Source organism: Zootoca vivipara, chromosome 6 (genome assembly GCF_963506605.1).
Source record: "Zootoca vivipara chromosome 6, rZooViv1.1, whole genome shotgun sequence".
Classification (NCBI taxonomy): Eukaryota; Metazoa; Chordata; class Lepidosauria; order Squamata; family Lacertidae; genus Zootoca; species Zootoca vivipara.
Genome location: NC_083281.1, coordinates 50,105,159 through 50,119,290, shown reverse-complemented (window position 1 = coordinate 50,119,290; position 14,132 = coordinate 50,105,159). Strand labels below are relative to the sequence as shown.

The 14,132-nt window shown below is 44.1% G+C and overlaps 1 protein-coding gene across 2 annotated transcripts in view; it reads left to right on the top strand.

Annotated features, from left to right (window-relative positions):
* The window catches only part of CMIP (c-Maf inducing protein), a 161,582-nt gene extending 149,140 nt beyond the window's left edge, over positions 1–12,442 (top strand). For both annotated transcript variants that reach the window (XM_035120939.2, XM_060275961.1), the window contains 9 exons: positions 371–419; positions 1,381–1,488; positions 2,310–2,426; positions 4,092–4,232; positions 4,857–4,904; positions 6,365–6,511; positions 7,138–7,243; positions 9,088–9,158; positions 10,653–12,442. In XM_035120939.2, the coding sequence (XP_034976830.1) occupies positions 371–419; positions 1,381–1,488; positions 2,310–2,426; positions 4,092–4,232; positions 4,857–4,904; positions 6,365–6,511; positions 7,138–7,243; positions 9,088–9,158; positions 10,653–10,706 (841 nt within the window). In that variant the 3' untranslated portion in view covers positions 10,707–12,442. The remainder of the gene's footprint in view (positions 1–370; positions 420–1,380; positions 1,489–2,309; positions 2,427–4,091; positions 4,233–4,856; positions 4,905–6,364; positions 6,512–7,137; positions 7,244–9,087; positions 9,159–10,652) is intronic.
* The last annotated feature ends 1,690 nt before the right edge of the window (positions 12,443–14,132 follow it).

Genomic DNA, 14,132 nt, shown 5'->3' with positions numbered 1-14,132 from the left:
CCAAGCAGGTCTGTACCAAGGGGTTATTACCATTTATCTGTAAAGCTAACAGTACATATTCTGCCTTGCTCAAATAATAGTTATAAGACTGGGATGACTTGAATGCTTGGGTTGTTTTAAGATGGACTGCCTGCAGGCATTTGCAAACCCGCTTCCTAGTCTATATGCACCACCTTGGCAACTCCTTAAGCCCTCATAATTCCTTCCTGTGAAATGTTTTCTCCTCTCGTTTCCCTGCACCCTCTCCAGAAGAGGGGCATCAATCACTTAAAGCGTAACCAAAATGAAATGCTGCAGCTGTGTAAATTTTGGAACCGACCAATAGCCACTCATCATTCTGCTTTTTTGTTTTCTCTTTTGCCCTTTCAAGGGAGCTGAAGTACGTCATTCAAAGATTCGCGGAAGATCCAAGACAAGAAGTGAGTCCCTTTCCAGCATCATGATCAAAGGGACAGGGAGACTTGCTTGTCAGAAACTTCTGGCTTTTAAGTAGTTTTGCGTTCCAAAGCACTGTCAGCCTCTCTCTGCCTGTCTGCCTTGAGTTTGTCCCCAGAATGCTTGGGGGCATAAGCCTTAGTATGAATGGCTTCTTTCCTCCTACGTAAACATGCCGCCCCACCCTGGATGTCTAGAATCTGTTGCTGATGTCCCTTCAGCAGGGAGAACTGCAACCGGCAAGAATTAATTTCCTGTGCTAAATAAATGCCGCAAATAAATTCCCCCTCTCCACATCTGTTGAAATAGCTAAGACAGACACACTGGAGTCTTCATGTCACAACACCACTAGCAAAGCTCCCATTGTTACTATAGGCAGGGTGTTTGTAAGGGTACAGGGTCTGTATATTGCAGGGGCACAAGGCAAAAGCACACAGCACATTTGCTGTGTCCCACACTGCAACTTGTAGATCTCTGTAGATTTCTATTATTTTCAACACCAAATTGAGAGCAAGGGAAAGGTTCCACATGCACATATCCTGAGTTCTTATTTTGTTTCTTCTCTATCAATGGAAGAGCATCTGTTTTGCATGCAGAAGGTCTCTGACCTCTCCAGGTAGGGCTGGGAGAGACTCTGGCCAGAAACCCTAAAGAACTGCCAGTGACTGAAGATGACACTGAGCTAGAATGACCAATGGTCTGATGTAGCCTAAGACAGCTCCCTGTGTTCCCAAATGTATATGGAAAAACCTCTCTTGCATCCAGGGAAGTAGACTTTAGTTGACAATAATTTATGCTACATTAAATTAGTTAGTTAGTCCTGGAGGTGCTTCCGAAGCTGTTTGCTATTTTCTTTCCTTGCTAACTTGCTTCTCTGTGGACTAGTGGAGAGGTGGTGCTGCAGAGAGCCTCAACACCTCATTGCCTTTGTGTCTTGCTTGGCAGGTCCACTCGTGTCTGCTGAGTGTGCGGGCTGGCAAAGACGGCTGGTTCCAGCTCTACAGCCCTGGTGGCGTAGCCTGTGATGATGATGGAGAGTTGTTTGCCAGCATGGTATGTGCCAGCTGTAACTCTGAATAAACTGGGAATGGGTTGAACATATATTCAGAAGTTTGGAGTAGGAGTAGGAGTGCTGGTGAGTTTTTGCACACACGGATATACACATGCCTTTGGTCATCCCACTCTCCTGAAGATGCCCAAAATGTATCCTACAGACGCAGCCTGTAAATGGAGCTACAAAAATGGGATAGGGCCATTTTGCTACAGCCTTAGTCGAAACTCTCCAATGTCAGTAGCACTGTGAATATTTGAAATCGCTGTGTTGAAATATATGGAGTGACATATCTTGCTGTTGCTATGAATCAAGGTTGTCTGACTAATTTTGAAGCATGCCCCCCCCCTATATACACTGCCCTATCTTTTCTTTGCAAAATCCAGATCCTTTCTTTGAATTTGAAAGTCCAGTCCCGTAAGGTTTTTATAACTGTGGATAGGAAGTAGATATATGTGCATGGGAACCCCCATGTGTGAAAATCGTATGTGCATCCATTTCGGCTCTTTGAGCCAATTCACTCATTTTCCCCACCTCTCTCCTGGATTGTCGGAGGATTGATTTGAGGCCAGGGCTCTGGCCTGTGCTGGTAGGCTCACTCCTGACTCCGGGGGAAAGTGAATGACCAAACAGGATTTTTATTTTTATTTTTGAAAGAAGGATTTCCTCTGATGCTTGGAGACTACACCTCTTTCTGATATATAATGTACAGATTTGTTAATTTTGTTGGCTGATTTACATGACTGGTTTAAAGAGTGCCGCATTCTTCCTTCATGCCTGCACCTCTAACCAGGTTCTCTCTCTCTCTCTCTTGCTTTCACAGGTTCACATTTTAATGGGCTCCTGCTATAAGACAAAAAAGTTCCTGCTTTCACTGGCTGAGAACAAACTTGGGCCCTGCATGCTGCTAGCTTTGAGAGGCAACCAAACCATGGTGGAGGTAATGCATCAAATAATGAGGCTCTTTTCCTTTTGTTGAACTGAGTGGTGCCAAACCCCTTAATCTGTCACATAGCCTAGAAACTAGGAACCCGGTATTTCATTCCAACACTGGTTGCCCATTAGCTACACTGCTAAGTTCAGAGTATTGGTTTTGGTGTATAAAGCCGCATACAGTTTGGGATCAGGTTGCCAAAAAGGTTGTCTTACCCCTTCTATACCCAGTTGATCAGCATGCCCTGCAGGTGAGGGCTTGCTGCAGATTCCATTTTATCAGGAGGTCCATTCTGCAGAATATAGGAATTGGGAATTTAGTACTGTGGCACCTACTCTTTGGAATTGCCTCCTTTTAAATATTAGACAGGTGCCACCCCGTTGTCTTTTTGGTGCCTACTGAAGTCTTCTAAGAAGAGATGCTTCCCAGCCTTTTTTGGTATTTAATTGATTTTAGAAGTTTCATCTCTTGTGTGCCAGCCACCCTGGGCTCCTTTGAAAGGGAAAGGTGACATTAATTTAATTTAATAAAATAAAATAAACAAAGATAAAGAAATGTATTTATTTGGAAACTGTATATGCTTCCCCACCTTGCCCCAAAGACTACCCAAAGTGTCTTTCTGAAACACTCCAAATGAAAATGTATCAAAATGCAGCAAAAAACAGCAAAACAAAACAGAAATGCAGCTGCAAAGATTAAGCTAAACTAAAGCCAAGCGCACATTTTTACATTTTGAAAGTAATTTCATAAGCTATTTTAACGATAATCCTTTCCAACAGAAGAACCCTGAAAACTAATAGTTCCCTGCCATGATTAAGGACAAAGAATTCTCATTCCCTGCATGTGACTGCAGTCCCAGATTTTCTTGGAGGAAGCCATTATGGTCCATTAAGTAACAAATTTAACAGCAGACTCCACCAACCTGTTTCCAGTCTAGCTGTTTTGGACCACAGCTCCTATCCTCCCCAGCCAGCTTGACTAATGGTTGGGGATAATGGGAGTTGGAGTGCAAAATATCTGGAGGGCAGCATGTTAAGGGAAACTGTCCTGTGGAATGCCCCATTGATAGTTCTGCTTCTTTCAATATGTCCCTGCATCCTTTCAAAATAAAAGAAGTGGGCTCCCACCCACCCCTTCAGAATGGTGAGCCCATTCTCGCACAGATGTATTCAGGTGTAATTGATTAATTAACTGAATAAAACTTCTATGGTTAACAATGCAATCACGTGGTTACTCAGTGGGGCTTATCGTCTCCAGCAAGTGTGCTTCAGATAGCTGCCTAATTTTTTTTAAATTAAGTGACAGCCCTACTGATTTCACAGAGGAGGGCGAGGAAAAACAAGATGAAGGAGTGAATAAGGTATTTGCCCTCTTAGAGCCAGCATAACTGAATGAATAGAATGTTGGAGACAAGAATGTTCGAGACCTGGGTTCAAATCTCCGCCCAGCCACAGAGCTTGCTGAACCAGTCACTATCCCACAGCCCAACCAACCAAACAGGGCATTTGCAAGAAACAAGAGGGATGAACCATTTAGTGCAGAAAACTCAGGCCAAAGTTGCTTCTTAACAAGCATTCAAAAAGAAGAGAGAGGGGTATGTTGTGCCAAGCTATCCAGACGTCCCCAGTGAACAAGCTGTAGAGTAAATGTTACTTATCTTTCCACTGTCAGATTCTTTGCCTGATGCTTGAATACAACATCATTGACAACAAAGACACCCAGCTTCAGATCATCTCAACCCTCGAGAGCACCGACGTGGGGAAAAAAATGTACGAGCAGCTCTGTGACAGGCAGAGGGAGTTGAAAGAACTGGTGAGTCTCTGTATTGACAGCCCCGTCACTATTCAAAAACAGGCACCAGAGGAGATTCAGGTGGGGCCTAAGGCACAACGGATATTTAAAGAGGGGCTCGGCTCTGCACAGAAAGTTACAGTGCTCTTCAGACTGCACTTTAACAAGCCTGGACTTCCCAAAGGAAGATGTACTGCTCTGTTTCTTTATTTTGGAGTATTTATACCCCACTTACCAACCAGTGTTCTTGGAGGGGGGCTACAATATATTTAAAACACTGTGAAATAGAAAGTGATACAATAGTTATTGCAGTGAGCCAATGGTATATATAATCCACCCACCCCACCCCCATTCTCTGAAGTTCCAAAAAGTGCCACTCTGCACCTGAATCTCCTCGTCCAACCCCCTCCATGCTCCTGTGACCTCATCCTTTCCCTTGCATCAACTTACCAACTTACTCAAATAAGCAGCAGTGTTCTGCCTTTGGATGTGGAATACCAAGAGGTCCTGCCCTGCCTTGCCACCTGAGGCCCTTTTATCTGGAAATGAGGGGATTTCAGCCTTGGGCATCCCACCAGCAAAGTGTGTGCTCTGACACAGAAGCAACACCCCTGTTTGTAATCAGCATGTTGTTATTTTTTACAGCAAAGGAAAGGCGGTCCTACCAGGTTAACACTGCCATCAAAATCCACAGTAAGTTTTAGCTTTCCAGTTACAGCAGAAAAGCATTTCTTGTTCCTCTAATTCCCATCAACCCTGACCATTGGTCATGCATGCTGTGGTTGATGGGAGTTGTAGTCCAACAGCATCTGGAGGGTACCATGGGTTATTGGAGGGCACTGAATTTTACATTGAGCCAGAACCGGATTATGAATTAGGCCAAGTAATCTACAGTTGGGTTCTGGAGAATGACTGCTTCTGGAGAATGGCTGAAAGTCTAATTTGACCGTGGCCATTCTCTTATGTAGCATAGTACTAAGTGTCTGAGCTGCAAAACAGGATGCCTGTGGTTGTACTCTCACTCTTGCTATTCAGGAGTTAAAGCTACTTTATCCCTACTTTATGGGGTTGTATGGATTGTCTAGATCAGGGGTGACTGCGATTACTTTCAAAATTAAAATCTGGCAGTGATCTACCCCCGGTTTTTTTGGGTTCAGTTGTTGACCTTTTTTTGGGAGGCGAAAAGCCCTGTTTTTAGGGGTTCAGGCCACAGTTGTTTAGCTTTTCTTAGGGAGGGAAAGTGCCCCATTTTTAGGGGTTCAGAGGGAGGAACAAAAGCAGACACTTACATTACGATCACTGGCCAGATAACAGCCTCCATTTCTAAGCACACAGAGAGGGGGCGGAGCTGGATGGGGGCCAGCGATCGACCGCGATCTACAATAACATCGCAGGGATTGACCAGTAGATCGCGATCTATGTGTTGCACATCCCTGGTCTACATTATGTATGTGGAACAGGCCCGGCATCAGCACAAGGCATCTGCAGGAAGCTGCTGGAGTTCCAGGTCCGAGCCCTGCACTGCAGCCTGTCCTAGGAGCCTCACGCCATCTGGTTTGGAGCCATCATTAAAATTTCCCATAATGCAGCTAGTGCAAAAGGAGGCAGTTCAACTGCTCACTAGGACAGACTACCACCATCAAATTACTCAGCAGCTGAAAGAATTGCCACTGGCTGACAAGTTAGCTTAAGGTCACCAGATATTTTTCAATGAATCAGGGGACACTTCAACTTCAATGGATTTTTCTATGGGGACTGATTTGTAAATCCGGGGGCTGTCCCCAGGAAACGAGGGTGTCTGGTAACCTTAAGTTAGCTACCAGGCTGAATTCAAGGTGCTGCTACTGGTGCATAAAACCCTATACAGCTTGGGACCTGCATATTTAAAAGATCATCTCACACCATACACGCCCTTCTCATGCCGGCTGGGGCACATGGGAGTTGTAGCCCAAAATACCTGGAAGGCACCAGGTTGGCGAAGGCTGCAGTAGAATGCTCAGATAGGTGTGAATTAAGTGGTGCTGCCCCCAGGATTTAGCCAACTTTTGCAACACAGGAACTAAGGCCTGTGTTGCAAGAGCTTTGGGTTTGAAAGTTCCTGTCAATATCTACAGCAGTTTCTGTGCCAATCTGATGTTGTTTTCCTCCCTCAGGACGCAGACCTAGCCCGGTTGTTAAGCTCAGGTTCCTTCGGCAACCTGGAGAACCTCAGCCTGGCCTTCACTAACGTCACGAGTGCCTGCGCAGAGCATCTCATCAAGCTGCCTTCGCTCAAGCAGTTGAACTTGTGGTCAACTCAGGTACGAGCTCAGGAAGCAGCAGCAGAGAGGAGTCGCTTGAGCTGAGACATGCCCAAGATTGCCCTTCTCAATATGAGGAGGTTTTCTGACAGTGCAAGTTGCCTGCAAAAGAACCCCCCACAAATTTATAAGCAGGCTGCTTCCCTCCCCCAATTTTTCTGCTTCCAGCCAAAATTGTTAGCCTGACTGCAAGAGTCCAGCTCTGGGGGACAGTACCTGCTTTGCAGGTAGCAAAGGGGTAGGGAACCTCCACCCTGTGGGTCACATATAGCCTTCATGGCTCAGGCCACACACCCCACTCTTCAGGGCACATCTCTCATCCATGCTGTCCATACTGGATTGTGTCCTTCAACTAAGTTTGCTTCATTAGCTGTGATTCCCGCACTGCAGGGGGTTTGGCCAGATGACCCTTTGGATCCCTTCCAATTCTACAATACTATGATTCTTACAACAAACATGCTTCTTGCTTGCCTAGGTGGGTGTGAAAATCTGACTTTTTCATGGCTGGGATGTAAACTAGTGCAGAAAGATAAACAGTCCCCTGTGTTTGCAAGGCTTCTTCCTTTTCCCATAATGCTCTGCTCATGTATAGTATTTCCATGTCTCCCCCACTCCACCCCCTCCAGTTTGGAGATGCAGGTTTGCGGCTTCTCTCTGAACACCTCACAATGCTGCAAGTGCTCAACTTATGTGAGACGCCTGTCACCGACGCTGGGCTGCTGGCACTGAGCTGTAAGTAAGCAAAGAAGCAGGCCGATGACAGGGCAGGGAGGGGATTCATCTGGGCTCAGACTTTATTGCCTCAGGACTGTTTTGAACCCCTTTGAAAGGGGGCTTATTCTCCCAGTGTTGCACCCTTTTTGTACTGTGGCCCTTCAGGTGTGGTTGGACTCCCACCAGCCCCAGCCAGCATAGCCTGCAGTCAGGAATGACAGGAGTACAATATCTTATATGGGAAGCCACAGGTTCCTTGGTGTACTCATACTTGAGAACTGCAAATTCCAGTGACTTGCATACCTGCTTCAATCCATGTTGATGAGTGAAGTGGGGATGGGGATTGCAGTCTGCAGGGAGGGCAACTGTTCCAGATAGATTCATCCAGGTTAAAATCTATTTTGTAACCAGCCTCTCAGATCTGCTTCCCTTGCAGTGATTCGCCCTCCTACCTGTCAGGGATGAGGTTGGCATAAAACTCATTCCTTTGGTGGGCTGGGACAGGTGCCCAGGTTTTGTGCCCTGACCTAAAGTGCAAATGAGGCCATTGTGTGAACATTTGTTTTAAGGCGTTTATTTTTTCCATACCAAAGTAATATTGATTAAAGTATTAATATAAATAAAAATTAGCCTCCCCCCCCCCGAACATTATGTCAGGATTCAGATTACATTTCTTAAAAGCACTATATATTCTACTAATAAAATTGAGAACCTTCTGTTTAATGTAATGGCCCAATCTACTATAGTTTGTAATACCAATTTTTCCTTTATAGCATCCATTCTTTTTTTATAACCTATACAGTAATCAGAACTGTCTCCATTAGTTAGATCCACATTTCATTTTTCTTAATTGATCTAACCCTTCTTCAGTTGATCCTATTTTCCCTTGGAAAGACCAAACTATTTTATATGTAGTGAATATGATTTTACAACCCACTTTGATGCACCATATTAGCCCCATTCAGGCATTTGTTCTTCCATGTTATGTTCCCACCCACTCCATCACATTTCTGGTTGTGCTCCACTAGTTAGAGAATGACTGTCTGCAGCAGAGAGGGTGCTCTATGGATTTTACAAGGCTTTCAAATGATATGAGTACATCAGGATCCCTCCTATAGACAGTGAGGGATTGATACTGGCTGGGTGCGACAAGGTGTGACTGACAGCTACAGTTTATCTGTAGGGCTTTGCACATTTAGCATAGCTAAGGGAGATATCACTGGGTTGCTGATTATAGGCTTCAGAAGGCCTACACTCTTTATTTGGGGTGTTTTTTTGTATTCTCATTTATCAAAAAAGAAAGAAAAATAGTGCAAAAATGGCAAGAATTATGAGTATGGCTCATTTGCACTGTGTCATACAAAATATTTCAAAGTACTTTCCTAGTGCAAAATACATCAGTCTCCCACCCTTCATGTTCAGAATCTAAAGCTTTGTTTTGGGGGATTGGGGGGAGCAAGATTCTAGCTCTCATATTTGCAGAGAAAATATTGCTAAGCAGTGACCCAAAGTCCAGTCAGTTAAGTTTTTAGTTAAGCAAGGTCTGCAACATAGCAGCCTCCATAACGTATTGACCCCTCAGACATTATCACACCATCTTTCAATATGCAGAAGCATGTGTGTACAACCAACATGTTGTATAAAAAAATCCTATTAGAACAATGTTTTTATTTGGCTTACTAAAATATCATAAAATCATGTGCAAGCTTTTGAGTTCTCCAGAATTCAAAAAGCTTGCACACAATTTAGTGGCATTTTGTTTGGCCAAATGCCCTAATGGAGTTTTGAGATTCCCCCCCCCCTTATATATCAACATGGCAGCATTTGCATTTTGTGTAACATATTGCTTATTTATTTCCTAGCCATGAAAAGCCTGTGTAGCTTAAATATGAATAGCACGAAACTTACGGCAGACACCTATGAAGATCTCAAGGTATGTCAAAGTTTTGAAGCTACAGGACATGTCTGGAAAAGAGCCCAGTGGCAAGGGAGCAGGTCATCCCGTGTAAAACACTTAGCTCTTCTTACGATGTCGCAGAATTGCCAGGAAACCCATATGGCTTGTATCTCTGCCACTGGCCAGGTGGTGATCATGTGATGCACCTAAGACAAGGACAGGGAGTCTGTGGCTGTTGAGGTGCTTGCTGGGCTCCATCTCCCATCAACCCCAACCAGCATCACCAATGGTCAGGGATCATCTGCACAGCCAGAGATTCCCCATCCTGTTCAAGATCTGAAAGAGCAAACAGTGTCACCACCTCTGAAATAATTTATTCCTAAGAATTTTAAATCTGAACTCAACGAAATGAGCTTACAGGAATGTGGGAAGCTGCTGTCTGCCAGGTCAGACCATTGGTCCACCTAGCCTAGTGCTGTTCACACTGACTGGCAGCCGCATTCCAGGATCCCCATCACCTGCCAGCTGCCATCCTTTAACCTGGAGAAGCTGCCAGAGATTGAACTGGGGACCTTCTGCGTGCTCCCCCACTGAGCTATGTCCCCTTCTTATGCTACGATCATCGTCCCACATCTTCTCCAACTCCGCCTAGGGCAGAGAAGCTCTTTAAACCTGCAGTTGGACAGCAGCTGCTCCTTTCATCAGGGGCGTCCAAGTTCTGGAGGGCACCAAGCTCTGGAGGGCACCAGGGAAGAGGCAGAGGCTGGACGTGGCGCCTCCTGGCATCAGCTGCCGCCCATGTCCACCTCCGTCTGCTGTGGCCACCGTGGCACGAAGCGGCCAGCTGAGCCAGGAGGTGCCGGGTCCAGCCTCTGCCTCTTCCCTGCCGGAGGAGCCTCCCTCCAGCCACTGCCTGCCTCCTCCAGCCCTGCCAGCAGCACTGTCCTCCCTTAAAAAAAACCCTGGGAAACGGGGGCAGGGCGCCGGAGAGAGCTTTGCACCACGGCGCCGGATGTGCTTAAGACAGCCCTGCCTTTCACTCACCTCCCTTTACATCAGCGAAGGCTGATCTGTTGGGGCAAATGGGGCACTGCCACACCAGTCTGTGTGCCCTAAGCCAGCCCCTCACCTGCTTGCCTTCTTACTGCTAACCAGTGCAAGGGGTGACACTGCCTGTCAGCTTCTTCATTAGTCTGAGTTTTGCCCTAGTAGAACTCAGAGAGGAGGAGGGGGCGGGGAAGAAAACTAGAATTAGTTGATTCCAGCGCCACCTGCTGCTGGGCCCCTGGTCTTCTGCCCTACCAGTCCCAATGGGCGCTAGCCACCATGGCTTTAAGCACTTTAAATCACAAACTTTCATTTAATATGAATATACAAAATATACAAGCAGAACCTAAATGCCTAGCGATGGTCCACAAGGAATCTTACTGGGTTCTGGTGGAAATCTGAAAAGGACCTTTAAGGACTGGCTCGTTATTTATCTCTTTCTCTTTCTACCCCCCCACCCCCACCCTTTTCTCTTTCAACCAGGCTAAATTGCCCAACCTGAAGGAAGTGGATGTCCGCTACACAGAGGCATGGTGAAATCTCGTGGGCTGCATTCGTAGCATTTGACAAGGAGAGAGGGAGGGAGGGAAAAGAGAATTTTTTGCAACAAAATAAAAGCAAAGAAATAAACTTTTGGCTTCTACCTATAGAGAGCAGCAAGTTCTGAGGACTTCAATTTTAGGAGTTGTGTTTGTGAGGTAGCAGAGTGTGGCTTTGCGTGTGGGAGGGGAAACTGAGCATGCCCCAGGCCCTGCCAAATTCTTTGAGCTTCATCCTTTGAAATTCAACATCATCTAAATGAAGGGGGTTGGGGGTTGGGTAAGAAAGATTGTGCGGGGGGGGGGGGAGAGAAAAGGGAGGGGAAATCTGTTTCAATTTTCATTTGCTTTTTTGTGTTGTTGTTTTTAAAATGCCATATGGAAAGAAAAAAAATATGGGGTTATACATCAGAGCTTTTTCTTGGATGGACCCTCAGTCTTTAGGTGCTTTACCATCTTTCCTGCTCTCTCTTTTTTAAAAAAAAAAAAAGTATGAGAAATCAAGAGAAGAAAAAAACCATGATTTTCACCTCTCGTTCTGTTCTTACGATCGTTATGCAAAGTAATTTTGTTGTACATACAATTTACATAATGCACCTATTTAAAAAATGGTTCACAAATAACAGGTCTGGGACCTGTCTTTTATTTATGAATTGTTAATTCTTTTACCTTTTTCGTTCGTTTGTTTCATTCTGATTTGCATATAGACTGTATGAACTAGTTGGTCTTACTGTTTTTGTTTTTTAAAGAACAGAAAACCCTCTTTGAATAACTGTCTTTTAGTAAAGCTTACTGTATTACGTAGTCTCTGTCCAGCCCCATCACTCCACCAATTTCTGATTTACAAATCGCTCAAAAGTTTCTTCAGATAAAAGAAAAAATATGCCTATGAATACAAGAGCAAAAAGATGTGTGCGCAGTCAAGAAGAGGTTGTGTATATTATCTGATACATTTTCAAACTGTGCTGGGGTTAGGAAATTGGAGTGGTAAGGAAACTACCTTTTGTTGTAATCAAGAAAAATGTTAGTTTAAAAACTTAAGTTCAAGATTAGACTTAAGTTGAGCTGTCAACCATTTGTGTTAGATTTGCCAAGGTGTGCCTGTTTGGTTTTCTGTTTACGTCCTATATTTCAAGGGCAAGTTCATCCTCACAGCCACCGTGTTGTGCATTTTTCTTTACTTTCACTCCTCCTTCCCTTCCCCCCAAGAGCTTCGCTTATGTTCCATGCATACAAAGATCACTTGCCATATTACTATTACTATTCTTCTTATTTTCATGAGATGCAGATTATTCCACGATCAGTTGCTAAGCTGCTCCTCAAAATATGTATGACCACTATCCATATCCCTGATCCTCCTGCACCAGCCTTTGCCAATCCAATGCCCGCCAGATATTTGGGACTGCAGCTCTCATCAGCCCTAGGAGCTGGGGGCCAAAAACATCTGGAGGGCACTAGGATGATGAGGTGGGTCCTACACAAATGCTCAGAAAAAATATTATTAATATTATTATTTTATTTTATTTTTTAAAAAACCCTTATAAATAAGCTTTCTTTTATAAATATGCTTTTGGGTTATTTTCTCTCTCTTTCACAATAAGCATTCTTGGAACGGAGCAGCTTTTTAAAATAAAAAGAAAAGAAGCATTTTATGTGTTTATCTTTTTTGAATTTACTAGCAGATGTTTGTTCAGTTCTTGGAGCACCTGAAGAGATTTAACACCCAGGCAATGTGCTTATACACACATGTATGTATGTACATGTATATACATATACATACACATACATGCATGCATGCATATTTTAATTGTATTAAATGGGAAGCGATGCTTTTTGCAGTTCTGGTTGTCTTTTTCTGTTTGTTTTTTTAAAATGTTGCTAAGGTAGCTTCTTCACACTTCAAGTCTCTGTCATCTCTCCCTTTGCCACTTTTTGTAAACACTCACAAAACAACAACAATGGTTGGTTCAAGTCTTAATTCATGTAGGGTGCCAGGGGTTGTGTTTTGCTTTTGCTTTTGTTTTGTTTCTGCCTTATATCCCAAGCTGTCTGATAAACTCAGTGAGGGGAAACGAAAGAAAACGGAGATGAAACTTACGCCAACGTTTTATCCTTAGCACTGTTGCTTCTACCGATGGTTTACTACTACTGTTCTGTAGCTGTGTAAAAAAAAGAAAAAGAAAAAAAAGATGTGAAATAATTTCAGGCGCGGGGTGGGGTGGGGTAATAAATAAACTGTAAGTGAATATCTTTTAGTGGCGTGCATTGTCCTTTCTTTTTGTGTAATTGCATCATTATTATTTTTTCCTGGTACAGTTTGTGGGAATGTTACAAGATGGCTGAGAGAACAATTGGAAGGCTTATGCTGCTTGAGGGGAATAGCACATTGGATCAGCTTTGTAAATGCTCTGGAAGGGAAGCTGCTTGGAAATGGTACAGGGACCAATCTGAGCTCCTTAGGTAGAGCTAGGCCTGCTTTTCAAGGCCTAGCCCTGGCCCATGTTTCCTGGAGGGTAGGGGTAGGGAACCTTTTTCAGCCAAGATGGCTAATTCCCTTCTGGGAGTAACACACCCCTGGCAGGCAAGGCCAGGGGCAAATGTGGGCAGCATACAAATCGATACGGCTAACTTGACCTAACAACACCTCCCCCTTACAAACAAAATTCACTGCGCTCCACTGAAGGCAACCAACCATGCCCTAGGCCCCCCCACCTATCTTGCCACCAATGAAAACTAATAAATGAATAGAAAGAGAACCTACCCACAAGACGCTGACACAAAAACCTTGCACGTACACTATGCAAAAGAATGAAAGTTTGCTACCCCTCTTCTCTATTCCCACCTCTCTTCTCCCCCAACCTCATACTGTCTATTAACATTAGTGTCCCACATCAAATATAACTGATCTGTAGGAATGGAAAGCAGAGGCGCTGTATGTACTTTTGTAACCCAATAAATTCTTAATAAAAACCATTTTTTAAAAAAGAATTGGTGCAACTGGAAGCCACATTTTTTCCCATTCTGCAGAACTCTACCCTCTTTCCTGTCATGAAAGAGAGTGACAGAATATGTGGAATTGGCTTTATTCAGAGTGAGAAAGGGAGGTAGATCGTCATGTTTGCTACAGAACAGGTAATGTGTTTATGGAAAGGGTTCATTGGACTTCAGAGTTATCTAATAGTACAATTAAACTACCAGTATTGTGGTTCTCTTGATCATTGGTTTATGCACAAGAGACAGAATACTCTGGTGAGAACTTGTTTACAGTAAGTACCATCTTTTCTAACTCTTTTAAAATTCTATTCCAAAGTAGAAGAAGAGGAGGAGGAGGAGTTTGGATTTGGTATCCCGCTTTATCACTACCCTTAAGGAGTCTCAAAGTGGCTAACAATCTCCTTTCCCTACCTCCCCCACAACAAACACT